General features: G+C 38.8%; 1 protein-coding gene across 2 annotated transcripts in view; it reads right to left on the bottom strand.

Annotated features, from left to right (window-relative positions):
* Positions 1-25,829, bottom strand: part of LOC126234769 (synaptotagmin-15-like) — a 251,876-nt gene that overhangs the window by 43,929 nt on the left and 182,118 nt on the right. For both annotated transcript variants that reach the window (XM_049943519.1, XM_049943517.1), the window contains exons 3-5: positions 12,378-12,499; positions 4,841-5,025; positions 104-247 (exon numbers count right to left, since the gene is read on the bottom strand). In XM_049943519.1, the coding sequence (XP_049799476.1) occupies positions 104-247; positions 4,841-5,025; positions 12,378-12,499 (451 nt within the window). The remainder of the gene's footprint in view (positions 1-103; positions 248-4,840; positions 5,026-12,377; positions 12,500-25,829) is intronic.

The following is a 25,829-nucleotide window of genomic DNA, read 5'->3' as shown; positions in this document are numbered from 1 at the left end:
TGCTCATGCACACACACACACACACACACACACACACACACACACACACACACACACACACACACACAATAGGAGATATGTAGACATTATTTGTACATCTCACCTGCATACTTTGTGACTTTAACCAGCTAGCAGTGTTGTTTAAAACTGATACAGAACTTATGTCTACCATTGTTCCTGCATGTCTCAAGTTAGGCTCTTCCACTGGAACACTCTGTTTTGCTTCCTGCATTTTGATGTCCCTAACCTGCAGAAAATTGTTAACATTACAAACAGAGATAATATCAGCACAAATTATCACAGATACAATTTTGTCTGAAGGTTACACAGAAAAAAGTATGTGTTTGTGCAGAGACTCTGCATGGTTATTTTGTGGCAGCAGCACGTTCATTTTTTAGCTTCAATATGATATAAAAGCTTGCCTGGTATCATTGGCACTGTGGATTCTTTTATCTGATGAGGGTTATAAATTGGTGGGCACTAGCTGCACATCCTGCTTATTGTGAACAGTGAGATGAAGTGTCATTTTTGCTAGCAATAAATATAATACTTTGTGACATTCAGTGTAGACTTCATTTGGTGTAGTTGAAAGTGTTATGAATGTGTACAGTGTTCTGAGTACTGCTTAATGTTTAATAACAGATAAACTGATAATTACAATTCAGAGAGTTATAATCATTGTCCGACAGTTAGCAAAATTCTATCAATGTCTCAAAGTATCATGTACAGTTCTGTCTGCAACCTTCATTGCAATTATTGCTTATTGAAGAAATCTCTGAAAATCTGGCACCACAAGTTAGTTGGCCAGTTTCATGTTCCATGGATCATTTGCATGATTAATTGTAATGATGTAGAATGAGCCACTTTAAATTAACTTTATATATTCATATAGAAATATAGTTACATGCTGACCATTTACATTTTCTTTTAAATACAGCTGGGGGTTAATGATTCCTACTCACCACCTTTTACATACATAAATTCTTCTACAGAATAAGAGTTGCTGTCAAGGAGAAACTTTTTCAGTTTGTTTTCATACTTAACTTTTCTGTCTGTCAGACATTTTATGCACTGGATATGTGAAGAAAAATTTTGGTGGCAATGTTATGCACACTTTTTTGTGTGAATTAATGTTGACTTTCTTTTTAAGATGAGTTACTCCAGAACATCATTCCATATGACACTACTGAATGAAAAGAGACAAAATATGTCAAACTACTGATTTGACTGTCCCCAGGATTTACAATTATTGGAAGTGCAAAAGTGGCTGAACTATGTTGTCTTAAGAATTCCAAAATGTTTCTTTCCATTATAACTTTTATCAGTGTGGACACCTAAAAATGTTGATGTTTCCAGCCTAGTTATTATTTCCTAACCACGTGTTACACTTATCACAGGTGAACTACCACTCGGTGTGTAGAACAGAATATTTTGTGTCTTTCTGAGGCTGAGAGGGAGATCATTCACAGAAAACCACTCACTAACGCTTTTAAGAATATTACTTACCATTTTCTCTGTTGATGTATGTATACTTGGATTGATTACAATACTAGTGTCATCTGCAAAAAGAACTAATTCTGCTTGTTCGCAGACAGGCACAATAAAAATTGTCGGAAAGCGAGCTTTCGGCCAACAAGCCCTTTGCACACACACACACACACACACACACACACACACACAGAAATGCAACTCACACACGTTTCACCACAGTCTGTTATCTGCAGCCAGACTGGGTTCAGCTGCCAGAGACTGTGGTCATGTGTGTGCCTTTGTTTGTGTGTGTGTGTGTGTGTGTGTGTGTGTGTGTATGTGTGTGTGTGTGTGTGTTTCTCTATTTTCAACAAAGGCCTTGTGGCCAAAAGCGCATTTTCCGACAGTCTTTTTGCTATGTCTAACTACGACTCAGCATCTCTGCTATATTGTCAGTAGCAACTATTCTTTTCATACTGCTGTTACAATCCATCCTGGATTTTCCACTGCTTAATTCTTCCTGTCGTATATTACACATAAGGTCATTTCAATATGCAAGAAACAATTGAGGACCTAAGAATGGGCTCTGTGGAAACTGATAAGTGATTTCTCCTCAGTCAGAAGAATCTATGAGTTTCATAAAACCTCAGTTCATCCAAGAAAATATTGTGATTCATACAATCAAGTGTCTTAGACAGGTTACAGAAAATACCAAGTTGTGCCGTTTTGTTACCTAGTGCTTGTAAAATTTGGAGAGTTTGATGATGATGCTGGGTGTGTGGGGCACTCAACTGTGCGGTCATCAGTGCCCGTACACAGTTCAATTTTTTTACACAGTCCAATTTTTTTTACACAGTCCAATCTAGCCACTGTCATGAATGATGAGGATGATGATGAATTGATGGGAACAGCACAAACACACACTCCCCGGACAGAGAAAACCCCCAACTCGGCCAGGAATCGAACCCAGGACCCCATGATCCAGAGGCAGCAATGCTAGCCACTAGACCAGGAGTTGTGGACAATTTGAAGAGTGAATGTGTAAATGGCATTCTCAATTGAGCAATTCTTCTGAAATCCAAACTGTGATTTACTGAGGATATTATTGTTCCTCTGGTGGAATTTATTTTCAAATACATAACCTCAAAAATTTTGGAAAATGATGTCAGTAGTAAAATGGGTTGGTAGTTATTGACATCTCTCCTATCACCTTTATTATAGAAGGTTTTAACAATGGCATATTTCAATCTCTCTGGGAAAATGCCCTGAGTTAGTGATGCATTACGTATCTCAAAAAAGATGGTGCTTATTGTATGAAAGAAGTTTTTCATAGTCTGTTCGAAACACCTTCAAATGCATATGATCTTTTATTTTTGAGAGAATATATAATTTTCTTAGTTTCAGAAGGAGAAGTGGGCGAGACATCCATATGATTGAATATTATGTAAGTAGCTTGTTCAATATACTCTTTTTATGTTTCTCTTCAACTGTTTGTCCCTATATTTTCTACAACATTTAAGAAATCATTATCACATATCTGCTATCTGTGACTGCTAATTTATTAACCCGTCCACCTAAATTAATAGTGATGTTATCCTTTGCTGTGTCTTGTTGTAATGTCTCTCATTTTACTATCACATACTGAGAAATGGGGTTGACATTGACATTCTTGCTGAATTATAAATGTTACAACAGTATATTCAGCTTTTCAAGGGGGTTGAAATATCGATTTTACTCAGTACAACAGAAAGTTCAGGGAAAATCAGTATGCCTATTTGCCACAAACCATTAAAAAATCAAAGCAATACTCTCATCCCAAAATTTAAATGCTTACAATTTAATACCTGGTTCCTAAATCTCTGTTTTACCATTATATAATCAACCTGAAACCTGTCAGTATCTCCAGGCTTCTTCAATGTAAACGACCTTCTTTTATGATTCTTGAACCAAGTACTAGCTATGATTAAGTTGTGCTCTGTGCAAAATTCTACCAGGCGGCTTCCTCTATTATTTCTTCTCCCCAATCCATATTCACCTACTACGTTTCCTTCTCTCCCTTTTCCTACTACCGAATTCCAGTCACCCATGACTATTAAATTTTTGCCTCCCTTCACTATCTGAATAATTTCTTTTATTTCATCAAACATTTCTTCAATTTTTTCATCATCTGCAGAGCTAGTTGGCATATAAACTTGTACTATTGTAGTAGGCGTGGGCTTCGTGTCTATCTTGGCCACAATAATGTGTTCACTATGCTGTTTGTAGTAGCTTACCCGCACTCCTATTTCTTTATTCATTATTAAACCTATTCCTGCATTACCCCTATTTGATTTTGTATTTATAACTCTGTATTCACCTGACCAAAAGTCTTGTTCCTCCTGCCACCGAACTTCAATAATTCCCACTATATCTAACTTTAACCCATCCATTTCCCTTTTTAAATTTTCTAACCTACCTGCCCAATTAAGGGATCTGACATTCCACGCTCCGATCCGTAGAACGCCATTTTTCTTTCTCCTGATAACAACATCCTCTTGAGTAGTCCCCGCCCAGAGATCTGAATGGGGGACTATTTTACCTCCGGAGTATTTTACCCAAGAGGACGCCATCATCATTTAACCATACAGTAAAGCTGCATGCCCTCGGGAAAAATTATGGCTGTAGTTTCCCCTTGCTTTCAGCCGTTTGCAGTACCAGCACAGCAAGGCCATTTTGGTTGGTGTTACAAGGCCAGATCAGTCAATCATCCAGACTGTTGCCCCTGCAACTACTGAAAAGGCTGCTGCCCCTCTTCAGGAACCACACGTTTGTTTGGCCTCTCAACAGATACCCCTTCGTTCTTGGTTGCACCTACGGTACGGCTATCTGTATTGCTGAGGCACGCAAGCCTCCCCACCAATGGCAAGGTCCATGGTTCATGGGGGTGGGGGGGTGGGGGTGGGGGGGGGGACTTTAAATGTACCTCTATGTAAAGAAAAGAGAATTAAATTGCTATCTCCAATACTTCCCCTTGCATTTTAGCTGTAGTTATTGACTGAAATAGTGGATGCACACCCAATAGATGGAATATACTGCAGATGTTGGTAAGTGACTATACTCCATAATACACCATGAAATATTACATATTAAAGGGTAAATATGGAGTTATATTTTAAACTATTATAATTTGATAATCAACAAGAAAATGAAAGTATCTATTCAACAGTGATATACATACATGTAAATAATGCATAAAATATAATTAATTAAGCTATTAATTTCTGGAAATATCATTCACAGCTATGTGAGCTTACACAAATAAACTTGAAATAATCAGTGGTTATATCCTCATTTCAAGTAAATTAGTTAAGATGCAGTATGTGGTACTCACAATGTCTGGTGAGGATACTGTAATAGAGGGCAAAGTTGCTGACTGTTTGACAGCCTTAAGAGGAAGATTCTTATTAGACCGAGGACGCAGTGTATCCAGTGCACGATGCCAGCGACCTTTCCTCCTGCCTGCAGGACTTGGAGTTGGAGGTGGAGTACTGGTAGCATATTCACAGTCATTGGCCTCTGTGCAAAACAAGTCACCACTTGTATTCAAATAGAAAAATATAGAATTAAAGTCAAATTAATTTCTGCATACAGGAGTTTATAACAGAAATTGTTATGCTTTTCAGTTAAAAAATGTAGTATAAATCTGACCAGATCCAGAACCTCATGCCCCCCCTCCCCCCTTCCTCCATCTCCCAATAACTATTTTGAATGGCAAATACTCTAATTTTATTTTTTTTTTTTTGTACAAATATTTTTTAGTGCAATGTTCAAACACAAGAGTTTAGGCAGAGAAATCTTGTATAAATTATATAAACTTGTAGAGCATTTCATTAAAATGTTGTGTAATAATAGATAGCTTAACATGTACTCTAAAACCATGGTCTGACCATGGTCTGCAACAAGGGTGTACAACCTGTGGCCCATGGGCTGCATGCAGCGCAAAGCAAGTATAAGTGTGGCCCAAGAGATGAGCATCTATCACACAAGCCAAAAAAATAAAAATAAAAGAGAGAGAGTTCCATAAAATTCTGTTTATGTAAAGTTGTTATAAACTGAATATTTTCAATCTGAAATTCCCACCACACAATCCTATTCTCTCTCTCTCTCTCTCTCTCTCTCTCTCTCTCTCTCTCTCTCTCTCTCTCATCCTTCTTCTTAGTAGTTATTGTTAGTAGTGATCTTTTATTTTCTGACCTGTCTAGTTTTCTACCACAACTGACAATGTACTTAGCTTTCCTGTCTTATTAACTCTTGCATATCATTTTGTCAATATTCTCTCTCTAAGCTCTCAGGGTTTCAAATATCGTCCAGTGTAGCCCCCCAACAATCAGTCTTTCCTTCTCATCCCATCCGGTATGTCTCCCCGGAGCCACAGTTCTGGGTGACTTTTCCAAACTCTCCCCATTTCCTAAACCTTGCCTATCCTTCACCCTTCTTCCTTCTCCTTCAACACTACTGCCAGAAGAATGAGCCATTGTCTCCAAAAACTTGCAGCTTCCTTAATCTTTATACATGTGTGTTTTCCTGCCACTGCTGGTGAATACATTTTTGTCTGTTCAGTTACATTGTATTAACATATAATATACAGTTTAAACCTTTTTGTGACAACTATATGGTTGTTTTTTGCAGTTACATCTATGAGGTACTGACAGATTGTGTAGAAACAGTCATGACAATGTATTTATGTTTTCTAAAGCAGTACTATTTCACATTACACTTATGGTTGCTGCAGTCACCGAAGGTGAACCAGGTATGTGCCATACCATCTCAGTTCCAACCCATGCCCTCAAATATGGATGATAAATATGCTGATGATTTAGGATTCTTAAGGAAATGACTGTTTCAAATAGTTTTACATGGTTTAGTACATCATGAATTTGGATTTCTAAATCAGCAGTTCATTTTCATATTACAGTTTACTCTATATACTCAGCCAACTTCCTCTCGTTCTGCAATACTTCACCAAATTGTGATAATATTCCAGCAAAATATCCAGGCTTCCATAATTGGAGAGCGGTTTAATATACTTGATGTTCAGGTATATTTCCATACTCAGATATGGCAGCACACCACATTTGGCAGACTTATTTAAACTCCATAACCACAGGACCAAGTGAACTTTAGTGTTTCTCTCATTCCTCCAAGGAAATGATGACCTACTACAAGACCTCACTTGTACTATCTCAGGAAGCATCATTTTGCTGTTCTGTGAAAAGGAGCTGCAACTGTTTCCACCCTATGTTGTTATTGTTTTTTAACTCATGCTGCGCATGCTCAAGATGTTGCATGTATATTGCTAATCAAAAGCAAAACTGTACTGTTAACTAGATTTTTGATAATCACATTTTTAGACGACAAGTACCATGTGACAAGATTGACTATGCACTGAGGTGACGAAAGTCATGGGATACCACCTCATATTGTGTTGGACCTCCTTTTTACTGGTACAGTGCAGCAACTCAACATGGCATGGACTCAGCAAGTTGTTGGAAGTCCCCTGCAGAAATCTTGAGCCATGTTGACTCTGTAACTGTCCATACTCGTGAAAGTGTTGCTGGCGCAGGATTTTGTGCAAGAACTGGTCTCTCAATTATGTACCATAAATGTTTGATGGCTTCACATCACGAAATTTGGGTGGCCAAATCATTCACCTGAACTGTCCAGAATGTGCTTAAAATAAGTCGTGAACAACTGTGGCATGATTCACTGTCATCTATAGAAGTTCCACTGTTGCTTAGAAAAATGAAGTCCATGAATGAATGCAAATGCTCTCCAAGTAGCCGAACATAACCATTTCCAGTCAATGATTCGTTTATTTGTACCAGAGGGCCCTGCTCATTTCCATTCCATATAAACACAGCCCACACCACTATGGAGCCATCACTACCTTGCACAGTGCCTTGTTGACAACTTCATGGGGTCTGCACCACACTCAAAAACCTATCATCAGCTCTTATCAAAAGAAATCAGAACTCAACTCTGAACCAGCCAATTAACACCAAATTCAGCCGCACTCTCCTAATGCATTTGATTTCTGCAATTATTTCATGCAGTTATCAACAACCACTCTATGCAAACGTTGCTGCTCTGTCATTAAATGAAGGCTGTTGGCCTTGCATCGTCTGTGGTGGGAAGTAATGCCTGAAATTTGGTATTCTTGGCAACTCGTGACAATATGGATCTCAGAATATTGAATTCCCTAATGATTTCCGAAATGGAATGTCCCATTCGCCTAGCTCTAACTACCATCTTGCATTCAAAGTCTGTTAATTATCTTCACACAGCCATAATCACGTCAGTAACCCGTGGTCTAAGGGTAGCATCTTTGATGAGTAATCAAAATGTCCCTGATTCCAGGTTTGAACCCCACCACAGCTTCAAGTTTGAATAAAAATCATCAGCTCTAGCATCCCATGACTTCCAGCATAAGGAGTCACCCCCATTCCGATAATGGCACTGTCAAAGAGGGCAGAGAAGCAGACAGAGGGACTCTCTTGCCCTTGGCATGGGAAACTGCCCCTAGAGGCGAAAGAATCAGCACTGACCAATGGCATGAGGATGCAGAGGGCAAGATACATAATGTGTGTCCACATGACATGTCGCCTGTAACTGAAAAAGTGTCATGATGAGCTCTGCATTGGCAGAACATTCCAGAACAGTCCCCCATTGGGATCTCCGGTAGGGACTACCAATGGGGAGGCTACCATACAATAAAGATTGAGTAACCAACAAAAGGATGACATTCTAAAACTCAGGCCGTGGAATTTCAGAAGTTTCAATGTGGTAGGGAAACTAGAAAATTTGAAAAGGGAAATGCAAGGGCTCAATCTAGATATAGGGTGATCAGTGATGTGAAATGGAAAGAAGACTAGGATTTCCAGTCAGGTGAGTATAGGGTAATATTAACAGCAGCTGAAAATGGTATAACAGGAGTAGGATTCGTTATGAATAGGAACGTAGGGTAGAGAGTGGGTTACTGTGAACATTTCAGTGATAGGGTTATTCTTATCAGAATCGACAGCAAACCAACACCGACAACAATAGTTCAGGTAAACATGCCAATGTCACAAGCTGAAGATGAAGATGTAGAGAAAATATATAAGAATACTGAGCAGGTAATTCAGTTTGAAAAAGAAAATTAAAATCTAATAATCATGGGGGATTGGAATGTGGTTGTAGGGGAAGAATCAGAAGAAGATATTACAGTAGAATTAGAGCTTGGTTCTAGGAATGATTGAGGAGAAAGACTAATTGAGTTCTGCCATAAATTTTAGCTAGTAACGGCAAATACTCCATTCAAGAATCACAAGAGCAGGAGGTATACTTGGAAAAGGCTGGGTGATATAGGAATATTTCAGTTAGATTACATCATGGCCAAGCAGAGATTCTGCAATCAGATACTGGATTGTAAAGCATACCCAGGAGCAGATACAGAGCCAGATCACAATTTCATTGTGATGAAGAGTGCACTGAAGTTAAAACACTATTCCGGAAGAATCAACACACATAGAAGTGAGATACAGAAGTGCTAACGAATGAAGAGATATGCTTGATGTTATCTAAGGCTGTAGATACTGTGATAAGGAACAGCTCAATAGGCAGTTCAGCTGAAAAGAATGGACATCTCTAAAAAGGTCAGTAACAGAAATTGTAGAGAAAAACATAGGTACAAAGAAGGTAACTGTGAAGAAACTATGGGTAACAAAAGAAATACCCCAGTTGATCAATGAAAGAAGGAAATATAAAAATGTTAAGGGAAATTCAGGGATACAGAAACACAAGTCACTCAGGAATGAAACAAATAGGAATTGCAGGAAAGCTAAGGTGAAATGGCTGCATGAAGAACATGTAAAAATCAAAAAGAAATGATTGCTGGAAGGACTGACTCAGCATATAGAAAAGGCAAAAACCCTTTGGTGAAATTAAAATACATCATGGTAACATTAAGAGTACAATGGGAATTCCACTGTTAAATGCTGAGGAGAGAGCAGATAGGCGAAAAAAGTACATTGAGGACCTCTATGAGGGGAAAGACTTGTCTGATGTGATAGAAGAAGAAACAGGAGTTTATAGGGAAGAGATATGGGATCCAGTACTAGAATGAGAATTTAAAAGAGCTTTGGAAGACTTACGATCAAATAAGGTAGAAGGGATGATAACATTCCATCAGAATTTCTAAAATCATTGGGGGAAGTGGCAACAAAATGACTACTCACATTGGTGTGTAGAATGTATGAATCTGGCAGTATCTCAGTAAAATATCACCCACACAGTTCCAAATACTGCAAGAGTTGACAAGTGCAAGAATTATTGCACAATCAGCTTAACAGCTCTGCAGCCAACTTGCTGACAAGAATAAAGCACAGAAGAATGGAAAAAAATTGGAGATGTATTAGACGACAATCAGTTTGGCTTTAGGAACGGTAAAGGTACCAGCGAGGCAGTTCTAATGTTGCAGTTCATAATAGAAGCATGACTAAAGAAAAATCAAGACATAGTCATAGGATTTGTCAACCTGGAAACAGCCTTCGACAATGTCAAATGGTGCAAGATGTTCAAAATTCTGAGGAAATTAGGGTAAGCTATAGGGAGAGATGCATAATGTACAACACATACCACAGCTGAGAGGGAATAATAAGGGTGGAAGACCAAGAAGAAAGTGCTTGGATTAAAAAGGGTGTAAGACAGGGATGTAGTCTTTCCCACCTACTGTTCAGTCTAGACACTTGGAGGAGCAATGGTGAAAAGGCTGAAATTAAAATTCAAGGGAAAGGATGTCAATGATAAGCTTCATTGACCACATTGCTATCCTCAGCAAAATTGAAGATGTATTACAGGATCTGCTGAATGGAATGAACAGTCTACTGAATATAGAATATGGATTAAGAGTAAATCAAAGAAAGACAAAAGTAATTAGAAGTAGCAGAAATGAGAACAGCAAGAAATTTAATAACAGGATTGATGGTTACGGAGCAGATGACGTTAAGGGATTCTGCTACTTAGGCAGCAAAATAACCCATGACTGATGCATCAAGGAGGACATCAAAAGCAGGCTAGCACTGGCAGAAAGGGCATTCCTGGCCAAGAGAAGTCTACTACTATCAAACATAGGCCTTAATTTGAGTAAGAAATTTCTGAGAATCTGTGTTTGGAGCACAGCATTATACAGTAGTGAAACATGAACTGTGGAAAAACAAACAGAAGAGAATTGAAGCATTTGAGATGTGGTGCTACAGAAGAGTGTTGAAAATTAGGTGAAAGGTTTGAGGAGGTTCTGTACAGAATTGGAGAGGAAAGGAATATACGGAAAAAACTGACAGAAGAAGGAGCAGGATGATAGGACATCTGTTAAGAAATCAGGGAATGCCTTCCATGGTTCTAAAGGGAGCTGTAGAGGGCAAAAACTTTAGAGGAAGACAGAGATTGGAAATCATCCAGTAAATAATTGAGGATGTAGGTTGCAAGTACTACTCTGAGGTGAACAAAAAGAAAAAAGAAAAAAAAACCTTTGCACATGAGTCACCTGAGTACAAATGACAGTTCCAAAATGCACTGCCCTTTTATACCTAGTGCATGCGATACTACTGCCATCTGTATATGTGCATAACACTATCCTACGATTTTTGTCACCTCGGTTTATTTGAAACATAGCAAACTGGAACCCCCCATTTGCTCTTATTATATGCCTGCTAATAGTTGATTTTTGTCTGTCTTTCACTGCTAGTTGATTCTAATTTTCTATATGCATCATAGCCACAAATCTATCCAATTATTATTTAAAATAATGTTTATTCAATGTTGTACTTAATTGGAAATTCTACTACAATATATAGCAGGGAAAACATTTTGAGCTAACAGACTGATTGGGTGATGATGGCACTGCTCATTAGAAAGATCAACATCCATGCTTTATAATAATGTATTTTGATTTTACTAAAACTAATTAACTTAACATAACTCATGATAAAGTTCAACTGAACTTAAATTTTCCATTGCAATTTAGCCATTATGCTTGTTAGATTCAAATTTTTACCACCATGCTCTTGTCGCTCTACATTCATGGGACTGAATGAGACCCTTCGCTAAGTACTTAAGCCTTTAATTAAGAAGTATCTAAAACAGGCATAAATGATTATAGATCTAACATGGTACCATTATTTGTAAATGGCTTATTCCAAATGTGGATGCACAACATAATTCCACATTTTTTTGTATTTTCCTAAACCACCACATATGTTCTGAACAAGATTACTATCAAAACATACAGTACATCTGGATTATTAAACTCTAACATAAACATTTTTCAAAACATTGTGCAGTTTCTCAAACCACAATATCTTCTCATGCCAGTCTTTATATTGCTACTACATTCCTTCATACATTCCTACTGCACTTGCCTTTGTAATAATACTAACAGATTCACATTACTATAAAAGCATGTAGTTTTTATTTGTAAATAAAAGTATACAGTTTGATTAGCCAAATAAACCTGTTTTCCAAACACCCAAATCCCCCAATTACTTCAGGTAACTAAAGCTATACTGTATCTCATTTGGATCCAGTCAAACTACAGGAAAGCATTCACAGACCCTTCAAAAACTCAGACTTTGTTGTACAATTTAATAGCAAATTCTGCTTTCAAAACATGCTGCTTTATTTGATGTGACCTTTATCTTGTTGCTTGACTCTGGTTTATTTATAATTTTCCACATTTATTTCCAAATGTACATTTCAAAATATTCCATGATTGTAACACAAGACCAGTAAGAGGAGTAGTTGTTATAATGGAAAAGAGTTTTTTTGTTAATGGCCAGCTGACTTAATAAAGAAACAAGTGTTGTAAAGACAGAAAATCAAGATGTTATTACCAGGCTGCACTCTGCAGACTTTTAGCTGTCCAGCTATGTTGTCAGAAAACTGATGAGGAGTGACAGATCTGAGATCAGTGTAGGAATCATCTAGATCTTCTTTAGAGACTGTTCTCCCAAAACTGTAAGAGAAATATTAGCATTGTTGAGCCCTGAGATATAAATAAAAGGACCAGAAAATCAGAATTTTAACAATTATTAAACATTACTTTTTCCAAATACAGTAAACACAGCAATCACTACATTTTGGTTTTGATATGTTATAACAGTATTTTAACCTGACTGGAGAACACAAACTGAATGCCATTGCTTTCATAATAATAATATAACATACTTGAATTTAAACTACACTGTTGAATCCCTTGACCAGGGATTTGGTGACTGCATTAATGGACTATGGTGATTACATTAATGGACTATCTACAAGATGCGAGGGTCATTCCACGTGAAATCAACCAATAAAACAATAAATTTGAACACTGATGATCTAGAATTTTGTAATTTTTTGTACTTTTATTCCACCTACCAAAATAAGACAAAACCCAAAGTTAAAAATTCTTTGGACATTTTGTTTTTGAGTTACTAATTTTTAAAATGCCCAAAATTGAGTGTTTTTGTCATGTTTCAAAACCTTAAAATGGCTATAGCGTGTACAGACCTGTAATTTATACCATTTTATTAAGTTTATTGTAGGCTTTGAAAATATGCACCGTCTGACCAAATTCATTAAAATGCTAAATTTTCCCAAACCAAAACTTTTTTATATTTAAAAAATTTAAAAATCAGAATTTTTTACATTCTGAAAAAAAATGTATGTTAGTTGTACATTATATGTTAATATATGCGCCAAATGACATGAATGTATTCCAAGAGGAAAATAACTGAAATAAGGATCAAATTCATGACCTTATCCTGACTTTTTCATTACCTATGGGAAACATTTTGGCCTGTGAAAAAGCTATTTTACTCTCATCATCCTTAATACCTATAAAACAAGATTAAAATTACAATAGTTTTATATTAATTACTAAAAACCTTTAAGGAAATATCTTTCCAAAAGAGATGTGGATTAAAGAGCATTAAACAAAAGTGGGAGTGGACAAAATTAAAGAAACTGTTGTTGCAGCTGACACTCCTCCAGCAACACTTGAGATGGCAGCATTGTCATGGGCAGAGCTACAATTTCTATGTCATTTTTACTATGTGTATACACCACATATAGTTCAACAAAGCCACACCTCCAAATTTCTCTATTCACACCTGACCCTCAAGGATGCAAACTGCAGTAGCAGAGGCTTTACTTACACAGCTTATTAAATGGACAGCTGGATACAACATTTTGGGAGGGGGGAAAGTACTAACTTGTAACCTTGTTATTCTTTCTAGAACTGCACCTGATTGGCACCCAAAACAAAATTCATGACAACCCAATCAATTTTATTACATTCTCATTACTTTCATGACCACCTGTTCATTTTCATTACTTTTTCACTACTTTCATGACCTGTAGACACCATGTTAAATTATGGTACTGGTAAAAATGAAAATTTTATGTAGTCATTAAGCATACTTGCTTTATCAATTTAAAATTGTACTAAACTAGGCCATATAACAGTTTGCTCCTTTAAGATCAGACAACCGTAACTACATTTTTGCCACTTTTCAGTTGTTAGTACCATAAGGTACATGGAATCGAGATCTACATTACGATCAAACAAGCATAACTCTATCTTATGTGGTTTCTGTTTTAGTTGTCAACGTACCTACATTTTATGAAAAATAGTAAAATCAGACAGACAGAAGAGCTGATCCATTTTTAGACCACATTAAGCAGCATTAATCTGTGAAACAGAACAGCTCTTACGTTTCTCTGATACTAACAGAACTGTTAGAAATTACTTTTCCCACTACTTCTCTTTAGACACATTGTCGTCGTCACTCTGTGACAACAATGAAATGCGACTTCCTGGCAAGGAAGATAAATATTGTTTCAGTTGTGAATGTGTTTACAAGCAAATAAGAGCACTATGGAGTCCAGAGGAAGAAGGATGGTGAAAATGTGCCTGGAGAAGGAACAGAATTTAATGGAATCTTGTAAGTATTAGAACCTGTTTCTTGGTGTATATATTTCAGTAGTAAGTACTATAATAATTATTATTATTATTATAGCTATTACTGTGTTAATTTTCTTTTCCCTTCCTCTGAATACCTGTCATGTTATTGTTACAGACAGCGGTGTTGGACATGGAATGTCCCTTGTAAAGAATGCCACAAAAACTGCTGAGAATGCAACTACTGCACAAGTAAATCATAACAATCAGGATGAGGAAATTGCAGATGACAATACTGGTACTGAGAATAGTAACAAAACAAGAAAACAAAAAATAGTAGCAGTTAAAGAAGAATGGGAAAAAAATAAAAGAAAATTAATCGACAACATGGTAGGGCATATATTTCTACGAAGAATTCTGAAGTTCCTGCAAAATATGAAGCCAAAAGATTGCTCTAAATGTCGACAGTGCAGCAGTAACTTTACTGAGGAAGACAGACAAAATATCCATAGAGCCTACTGGGATCTTGGCTCAGTTGAGTATGAAGGCAGCACCTAAATAAGCTAGTGGAAGATGAAGAGAAACAAAGTGTGAGGACAAAACTGGATAACTCATGAAGGAAGAGGAACAAGAAATTCTATCTAATAAAGGGATCTGATAAGATTCAAGTGTGTATGCAGTTTTTTCTCAAGACATTTAACATTTCCAAAACCTTTGTAGGAAATACTATTAAAAAAAGAGATGCACATCATGTAATTAAGAAAGAGTGAAGAGGATTTCATGAGCCAGGTATAAAGAGACCAGAAGAAAGTAAAGAGGCTATATTTATTTATTTATTTAGCGTATGGCTCACAACATCACAGTAAAAATTACAGAAACAACATGATTTACAAAGGAAAAAGTCACATATGTATAAACAGAACAATAAATAACAATTCGTATATAAGGACACCACCAATTGTAAATTTACACATCACAGAAGAGCAATCACAAACAAATGTCCAGCTTAGATAATATATAGTCTATTGCCTCTCGGGTCGCCTTTAGGAAATCCTGTGGGTCACCCTCATATGCCCTTAGTGGGCATTCCTGCATGATGTGTTTCACCGTCTGTCTCTCAGCGTCACAGTCGCAAGTGGCCGAAGGAAGTTTACCCCATCTGTGTAAGGAGTCGGCGCATATTCCACAGTTGGTTCTGATGTGATTAAGAGCTGCAAACTTTGCGAGGGCAATCAAATCCTTTTGGTTTACTAAAGATGCATGGCATACTGTGGCAGTTTACCGCTGTTTTGCTCTCCCATTCCTCTTTCCATCGCTCATTTATTTTAAAGTTGGTTTGGTGCAGCAACTGTGCGGTCTTTAGTGGAGGATGCCTAGACCGGAGTCGGTTTCCTTGGATGTCATGAGTATCTTCCAGGATTTGTAATTGAGGGTTGGTCATGATTTTTTGAAATTCTCTAACCAGAGCGTGTTCTCGGCGCAGGTTAGAAGGGGCTATGTTACTGAGAACGGGCAACCACACTGTAGGAGTTGGCCTGATTGTGCCTGATATAATATGCATTGTCACATTAAGTTGGCTATCTACCATGTGTGTGTGTTTGCTGTTGAGCCACACTGGGGCACAGTATTCTGCCACTGGATACACCAAGCCAAGTCTGGATGTTCTTAAGGTAGATGCTGTGGAGCCCCAAGTGGTGCCACAGAGCTTCTGCAATATGTTGTTGCGTGTTTTAAGTTTCGCTGCAGTTTTCGTCAGGTGTTCTTTGAATGTTAGGGTCCTATCTAAGGTAACGCCAAGGTACTTTGGGTGTTTGTTGTGATTTAGTATTTTCCCGTCTAGATATACATGTAGTTCTCTGTTGGCCATTTTGTTGTTCAAATGGAAGGCAGATACTTCTGTCTTTGTAGCACTAGGTTGTAGCCTCCATTTTCTCAAGTACTCACTGAGAATCCCTAGGTCACTCGTAAGGATATCTTCGGCAGTTTCTATATTTCTGTGGGTTGCTGCCGAAGCCCAGTCGTCAGCATAACCAAATTTGCGCGCTCTGGTTGCAGGCATGTCAGCGATGTAAAGGGTGAAAAGAATGGGTGCAAGGACAGAGCCTTGTGGGAGTCCATTACTGAGTTTCATTTGTTTACTTCTCTCATTCCCCAATATTACTTGGAAGGTTCTACTGGACAACATGTTGTCAATGAGGTTGGTTATCTTCTTGCAGGGGACGGCACAGATTAATTTGTACACGAGTCCCTGTATCCAAACTGTATCATAGGCTGCTGTTAGGTCTATGAATGCTACAGCTACTTTATGTTTCTTCTGCAACCCCACCTCTATATATGTTGTCAGTGATAGGACTTGATCTGTACAGCAGTGATAGGGACAGAATCCTGCTTGTTCGATAGGGATTTTTTTTGAGTATAGTTTGGCCTATTCTGTTGAGGAGCAGTCTTTTCTAGTAATTTATAGACCATACTGAGAAGGGCAATGGGACGGTAACTGTCTGGTCTATCGCCTGGTTTACCAGGTTTCAGGACTGCGATTATCTTTGCTCGTTTAAGTGAGGGAGGAATGTTACCCACTTGGAGAATGCCCGTAAAGAACTTAGCCAGCCATTGTTTTGTGTAGGCTCCGACATGTATGAGGAACTCAGGGTGGATACCATCAAAACCCGGAGCTTTGCCTGGTTTAACCTTCTTCAGGGCATTGGTAACCTCCTCGATACGAATATCTGATGAATATTCTGAGTCCATTGCAGGGTCCTTTTTAATGTTTTTAAGTCCTTCTTCACTTTTGTTGTGTGCTTACTATCTCGTGGGGCTCTAGACACAGAGACTATGCTGGATGCAACCTTGTTGGGAGATATTTCGTCCTTTCTATGTTCAGGTGGATTTGCGCTTCCAAGTTTATGCAGTAGGGACCAGTCTTGTCGGCTCGACTTTGAAAAGTCTAGATTTCCAACAGTATTCTCCCATTTTTGCCGTCTAATAAAGTCGATGTTATGTAATAGTTCATCTGCTATTTCCCACTCCCCATTCTTGAGGAACTCCGCATACAGGTCATTGCATATCCCAGTCCAACTGGGAATATATTTTTTGCGGTACCCTCTTGGGATCGCTGTTTTCGCAGAGCTAATGACCACTCCCACAAACCTCTCATAGCTCTTGCTGGTTGGAGGGATCCAGCTCAAGGTATAATCAAGTTGTTCGGAGAATTTTGTCCAGTCAGCTTTTGTAAAATTCCACCTTGATCGAGGGTAAGACCTTATTATCGGGATGGATATACCGATGTTAATAAGCATAGGGCAGTGTTGGCTATGAGGGAAGTCCATCAGGACCCTTCTAGAGGCTGTCAGTGGTTTATCACTTGTATCCCTCAAAACAAAGCATAGATCCAGGTTATAGTCGCAATTCCATGCAGCTGATCTGAATGTCCCTCGGTCCTTGGCATCAAAGACCAGATATGTATTTTGTTCCTCGGACCAATCGACTAGCATGTCTCCATTGATGTCATTCGTACTGTATTTCCACATTTTGTGGTGACTATTATAGTCCCCAACGTATACGCTTGGGTGTGGGTGGATCTTTATCCCTTCAGCCGGCCATGTAGTAGCAGGAGGTTTATAGATGTTAGTTACTGTAACTTCTCCTATTTTGATGACAACTTCATGGATATCATTTGCAATGGAGACTTCAACTAGAAAGGCGTCCTCTATGTCCCCATGCACATATGTCGCAGCACCATAGTGTCTGTTATACGTGGCTCCAAGTAGATCATGTCCCAGTATCCTTCCTCTAGCTTCAAGTTGGGCTCTATTTTCAGCATGAGTTTCCTGAATGGCTATTAGGTCAATGTCGTTATCATGTAAAATTCTCTGCAATACTTGACATTTTGCTCTGCTTATGCCCTCAATGTTGAAATGGCAGATTCGGATGCATGGTCCGAGATCCTTAGTCAGTTGGTCCCTAGAAGGACCGTTGTATGTATCTTGTATAGCGCTTTGTCTGTCGTTCTGTTTCACTGTGATGTGGGGCAGGAATTCTTCGTTTGGTCTGCCGCCAGTTGTGTTAGTTCATTTAGCGTTACTCAGGGTGCACCACGTGGAGGTGAACTAACTTTACACAGAGGCTATAAGAAACACATTAAGAGTTTTCCTACCCTTCTTTCTCATTACAAGATGAAAGAATGTACAGCAGATTATTTACCTGCCGATATGAGTATTAAGATAATGTACGAGTTATATTGGGAACAATGCTATGAGGAAGGAAAGACAGTCCAGAAATTATGGCTGTATATGGAGATATTCACAAAGGAATTTAATCTGAAATTCCACAGGCCACGAAAAGATATGTGTGATAAATGTTTAAAGTTTTCACACCTTTTGGCTGAGAAAAAAGGAAGGCAGACATTTTAAAAGGGAACAGGAAGAACATTTGAAAAGGAAATAAATGACAAGGGAATTTAAGAACATTAAGAAAGAAAGTGCAAGAAAAGGCGAATCTTTGCTAGCTGAATTTGACTTACAAGCTGTGCTTTACTGCCTAAAGTGAATGCAATTATACACTCCTGGAAATTGAAATAAGAACACCGTGAATTCATTGTCCCAGGAAGAGGAAACTTTATTGACACATTCCTGGGGTCAGATACATCATATGATCACACTGACAGAACCACAGGCACATAGACACAGGCAACACAGCATGCACAATGTTGGCACTAGTACAGTGTATATCCACCTTTCGCAGCAATGCAGGCTGCTATTCTCCCATGGAGACGATCGTAGAGATGCTGGATGTAGTCCTGTGGAACGGCTTGCCATGCCATTTCCACCTGGCGCCTCAGTTGGACCAGCGTTCGTGCTGGACGTGCAGACCGCGTGAGACGACGCTTCATCCAGTCCCAAACATGCTCAATGGGGGACAGATCCGGAGATCTTGCTGGCCAGGGTAGTTGACTTACACCTTCGAGAGCACGTTGGGTGGCACGGGATACATGCGGACGTGCATTGTCCTGTTGGAACAGCAAGTTCCCTTGCCGGTCTAGGAATGGTAGAACGATGGGTTCGATGACAGTTTGGATGTACCGTGCACTATTCAGTGTCCCCTCGATGATCACCAGTGGTGTACGGCCAGTGTAGGAGATCGCTCCCCACACCATGATGCCGGGTGTTGGCCCTGTGTGCCTCGGTCGTATGCAGTCCTGATTGTGGCGCTCACCTGCACGGCGCCAAACACGCATACGACCATCATTGGCACCAAGGCAGAAGCGACTCTCATCGCTGAAGACGACACGTCTCCATTCGTCCCTCCATTCACGCCTGTCACGACACCACTGGAGGTGGGCTGCACGATGTTGGGGCGTGAGCGGAAGACGGCCTAACGGTGTGCGGGACCGTAGCCCAGCTTCATGGAGACGGTTGCGAATGGTCCTCGCCGATACCCCAGGAGCAACAGTGTCCCTAATTTGCTGGGAAGTGGCGGTGCGGTCCCCTACGGCACTGCGTAGGATCCTACGGTCTTGGCGTGCATCCGTGCGTCGCTGCGGTCCGGTCCCAGGTCGACGGGCACGTGCACCTTCCGCCGACCACTGGCGACAACATCGATGTACTGTGGAGACCTCACGCCCCACGTGTTGAGCAATTCGGTGGTACGTCCACCCGGCCTCCCGCATGCCCACTATACGCCCTCGCTCAAAGTCCGTCAACTGCACATACGGTTCACGTCCACGCTGTCGCGGCATGCTACCAGTGTTAAAGACTGCGATGGAGCTCCGTATGCCACGGCAAACTGGCTGACACTGACGGTGGCGGTGCACAAATGCTGCGCAGCTAGCGCCATTCGACGGCCAACACCGCGGTTCCTGGTGTGTCCGCTGTGCCGTGCGTGTGATCATTGCTTGTACAGCCCTCTCGCAGTGTCCGGAGCAAGTATGGTGGGTCTGACACACCGGTGTCAATGTGTTCTTTTTTCCATTTCCAGGAGTGTATAAAAGAAGGCTCTCCGTCTACAATCTCACATTTCTTAATGTATGAGAAAACAAAAACAGCAAAAAGGGGATCCATACAAGTGGTTTCAGGGCTGTGGGATTTTTTGAAAAATCACGAAATAGGAAAACCGATAACCTTGGTTTCTGATACATGTGGGGCCAGAATAGGAATGCCAACATGAGCATTATGTGTTTTCATGCAGTGAATACGCTGGACATTCCAACTACTGTCTAATCCTTTTTTGAGCCTGGACATTTACAAATGGAAGTAAACTCAGTGCATGCAAGCATCGAAAGAAAAAATAAACATGTGGATGTTTTTGATCCCATTGGCTGGTATGCAATTGTAAGAATAACCTTCAACAAGTACAGAGTGAAATAAATGGATAACACTCAAATTTTTGATTTCAACCAGCTTCAGAAGCAAATAATTTGGAACAGGAAAACTGCTGAGAATGGAGAAACAGTGAAATGGCTTAAGATTGTTTGGATGCAATTTAGGAAAGAACAGCCTGACTTTCAAGTTTTGCACATCAAGAAAAGACCTGGCCTAAGAAATTCTTAGAATTCAGGACCTGAAGACAATACTCTGTGCCCAGCATGTGACAGTCCTGTCTGCATAAGTAAAGAAAAGAAAAAAATATCTAATAGATTTATGTAATAAGTGTATTACACCTCATAGGTATCATACATTATATCAAGGACTCAATGCTGCTAATGATTTAGAAAATGAGGAAAATGTGGAAGAATAACAGGAATAGACTTCATGTTTATTTTCTTTCTTTCTTTCTTTTGTCTCCTTTATTATTGTTGCTAGTTTATCACCTTAGCTATTTCATGTAAACCACTAATTTCGGTTTGTTTAAATGTCTGTGTATTGTTTTTGAAACAATAATCCACAAACAGAAAAACAGGTGTGAGGGAGCACTGTGTTCTGTTAAAGTGATTTTTCCTATGTTATGTGAAGATTAAAAAACAAGAATATTTTTGTTACCAGTAAATTATTTTTTTAAGTTCAGTGTTAAATAATAATGACTGAAAATAATAATGACTTTTATTCTCTTGCTTGTAGTACTCATTGAATGGCACTGACAGACATTCCCATAGCTTATTCTGTGTAATCTGTATTTATCAAGACATTATTAACACAATTGCAGTAATCTTTAATATGATAATATTGCTTAAAGCTGCATATTATTTGTTTGACATTCATTTGTTATACAGTAGCAGCCATTAAGTTAAGGATCGGACAAACATAACTACGAGCATAATTTCATAAGATATTTCATTAGTGTTCACCGAGTGACCAGAATATGTAACACCTAGTAGAAAACGACAGTTAATGAAGTATACTCTTTATTTACAAAAGAAAAGTTTGTGAAAAACTATTAGAAAGTACACAGCTTTTTAGACAAAACCTTTAAATCGAATTATCTCAAAACACTGTTTTTGGAGTTACGTTTCTTTGATCCTAAATAGGCAAACTGACATAAATTATGTAGGAGATAGCACGCATTTTCCATTTTATATTTTATATTTTTCAACAGTCATTGTAGTACATATTTACTGAAGGCATGTGTGTGTGTGTGTGTGTGTGTGTGTGTGTGTGTGTGTGTGTGTGTGTGTGTGTGTGTGTGTGTGTGTGTGTGTGTGTGTACATTCACTTCTACTGACAGTAATTCCCTTTGGTAGAGATGAGATTCTGAGATAAAATTAGCAAAGCACTGGTGAGGGAAAGAGGGTCAGGGATGTATAACTCCTTAAGCACATGAGCTCATGGGTTAAAGAGGCAGAAAACTCCGGTGTTATGATTTTAAATGCTTAGTCACCCAATAAACTGTTGAAAGGCAAGTGTTGGAATATGACACATACCAAGCACAGCCAACAAAGTGGAATATTGTACTTGTTGTATTACAACATGAGCATTTCATTTTTATACTGGGAAATTTAGCATTTTAAATCATGACACTGGTACATTTTTGTCTCACTGTCCCCTAGTGGTGTTCATATAGCATGAAACTAGTATTTTAATAAATGCACATAGAATAGTAGTCGAAGTGGTTTTCTTGACACTCATATTAATCATATTAACTACTGCAAGCAAGAAAGCTAGAGAATGCAAAACAGGAGATGAAAAGGAACAGATTAGATGCCCTTGGTTTGTGTGAAATTAGGTGGGGAGAGGATGGGAAGATAGAAAGTGGAGATAATAAGCTATTTTACTCAGGGAAAATCAAGAGTGGTGAAAACGGAGTAGGAATATTGATAAGGCAAAAGTTGAGAAATAAGGTAATGACAGTACAATATATTGATGGGAGACTGATGATGATACGACTGAAGGGTAGTTCAAAAGATTTGGTATTAATACAGGTATATATGCCAACCAGCCAGCATAGAGATGAGGAAGTGGAAGAATATTATGAGAAAATTCAAGAACTCATTGAGAAAGAAAATAGAAATGCCTGCGTTATCATCATGGGGGACTGGAATGCAGTGGTGGGTGAAGGAAGAGATGAAGATACAGTACGAAAATTTGGATTAGGAATAAGAAATGAGGGAGATGAACGACTAATTAGTTTCTGTAAGGAAAATTCATTAGCAGTGGGTAACACATTATTTGAACACCACAAAAGGAGACATTACACATGGATATCAAATTTGAATAGGGAAAGATATCAGCTGGACTACATCCTGATACAAAAAAGGTTTAGGAAATGTTTGAAGAACGCTAAAGCTTATCCAGGAGCGGATATAAATTCAGACCACAACCTAGTGATGGGAGAAATACAAGTGAAGTTGAAAAAAGTCTGGAGAGGTAAAGCAAAGGAAAGACTAAACATAGAATGACTCAAAGAGGTAGGAAACGCATCAGATTTGGAGAACAGATTGATGGAAAAATGGCAAAGAGGTAGTGTTGATGAAAGTGTTAATGACAAATGGATAAAAATGAGGGAAGGACTCGGACTCTGCCAAAGAAGTACTAGGAATAAGAGTATTCCAAACTACCAGGAAAGAATGGATAACAGAAAACACCGAAAAAGATGGAAGAGCAGAGAAAGTGGAAAAATGTAGAAACTGAAGAAGGCAAAAAGAGGTACAGGAAACAATAATGAATTAAGAAGAGAAACTGAAGAAGCAAGGGAAAAATGGATGAAACAGAAATGTGACAAAATAGAGAAAATGGAGATAGAGGGAAAGTATTAAATGATGTATAGACTGGCTAGTGAGATAGTTTTTGAACATAAAAGAAAGAGGAATAACATGGAAATAGAAAGAGCAGATGGTACTCTATCAGAAGAACCAAGGAGGTTTTGAACAGATGGCATGAATATATCGAATGTCTGTATAAGGGAGATTAAATGCGAAGCGAAATTAAGGTTGAAGAGGGGCAATATGTGCTGGAAGATGGAAAGGGATTTACCATCTTGGAAGCAGAAGTAGACAAGGCGCTGAAGGAGATGAAGAATAGGAAGGCATGTGGAATTGATGATTTGGCAGCAGAACTGTTGAAGAGTCTGGGAAACAAGGCAAGAAAAGAAATAGTCTACCTCTGTAACGATATATATGACAAAGGGGAATGGCCTGAGGACTTCGTTGCAGCAGTTATGATACCAATAAAGAAAAAGAGAAACACTAAAAAATGTGAAGAGAGCCAGGACCATCAGTCTAATTTCTCATGCAGCTAAAGTCTTGCTGAGAGTGTTGAATAGAAGGTTATACGGCAAGCTGGATAGAGGGATTGCAGAGGAGCAGTTTGGATTTAGAAGAGGAAAAGGAACAAGAGATGCTATTGGCCTGTTAAGAACTATAGGGGAAAGATATATGGAAAAGGGTAGAGAAATCTTTGCTGTTTTTATAGATTTAGAAAAGGCTTTTGACAGAGTTCAGTGGAACAAGCTGATGGATATTTTGAAGAGGAAAGGAGTAGATTGGAAAGAGAGACGACTGATACAGAATCTATATTTACACCAGAAAGTAAGGATAAGGATTGGAAATGAAATGTCAGAGGGAAGCAGCATTGGACGAGGTGTTAGACAAGGTTGTTGCCTTTCCCCACTGTTGTTTAACGCATACCTTGAAGAGATTATTGTGAAAAGCTTAGATGGGAAAAGAGGAATATATATTGGTGGAAAGAGAATAGAATGTATAAGATTTGCTGATGACATGGTATTAGTGGCAGAAAGTGAGTGGACAGTGAACAACATACTCAAAGATGTGAATGAAGCTTGTGTGGGATATGGGATGCAAATAAACACAGCAAAAACAAAGAGTATGGTCATCAGTACAAGACGCAGACTGTCCAATATAAAAATAGGACAATCTACCATTAGCTAAGTAAGTGAATTTAAATATCTTGGAAGCACAATAACTGAAGACTTGAGATGTCACCAGGAGGTGAAAACTCGAATTGCCATAGCGAAGGAGGCATTGAACAGAAAGAGGAGACTCTTATGTGGCAAAATAGCTAAAGGACTAAGGAAAAGGCTTGGCAAATGTTTTGTCTGCTGTGTGGCACTATATGGGGCAGAAACATGGACACTAAGATGAGAGGATGAAAAAAGGTTAGAAGCATTTGAGATGTGGATGTGGAGGAGAATGGAGAGAATAAGCTGGATGGAAAGAGTGAGTAATGAAAGAGTATTGGAAAGGGTTGGTGAGAGAAGATGTCTGCTGAAGGTTGTAAGAGAAAGGAAAAAGAACTGGTTGGTACATTCACTGAGAAGGGAGTGCTTGCTAGTAGATGCTTTGGAAGGATTGGTTTGTGGGAGAAGACTGAGAGGAAGGAGATACAAGATGATAGACGACATAAAGGGAAGAGGAAATTATGCAGACCTGAAGAGGATGGCAGAAGACCGGACAGCCTGGAGAACTACCATGTGAAAACCGGCCTTTTGGCAGAACAATGATGATGATGGTGATGATGATGATGATATTAATCAGTAGTGGAAGTACAACATGGTCAAATATTAACTTCATTCCAACTGTTTAAGTGGGGTAAAGCATATATGCCATCAGTCACTTGTGTGTGACAACTGATGTGCTTGAAGCATAAAAAAGGAGCATGGCATGAAATTTTTACAAAGCCATTGCAGTCACAGGGACACAGAAGTATTATGCACTTATTCCTATGAGAAAAGTCAAAGGTAAAGCAAGAATTGTTTCAGATTTTTAAGGAATTTGACGTTCATAAAAAATTCAAGAGGGTCCAGATGTTGCATCCTTTGGACAAATTACAATATTTGTTACTTGTACCTATACTATGTGATCAAAAATATCCAGACATCCCAAAGAACATACATTTTTCATATTAGGTGCATTGTGCTGCCACCTACTGGCAATTAGACATCGTGAAAGAGCAGAATGGGGCACTCCACAGAACTCACAGAATTCAAACGTGGTCAGGTGATTGGGTGTCACTTT

This window comes from Schistocerca nitens, chromosome 2 (genome assembly GCF_023898315.1).
Source record: "Schistocerca nitens isolate TAMUIC-IGC-003100 chromosome 2, iqSchNite1.1, whole genome shotgun sequence".
NCBI lineage: Eukaryota > Metazoa > Arthropoda > Insecta > Orthoptera > Acrididae > Schistocerca > Schistocerca nitens.
Note: the sequence above shows the minus strand (reverse complement) of the source record. Positions and strands in the feature narration are given on the sequence as shown.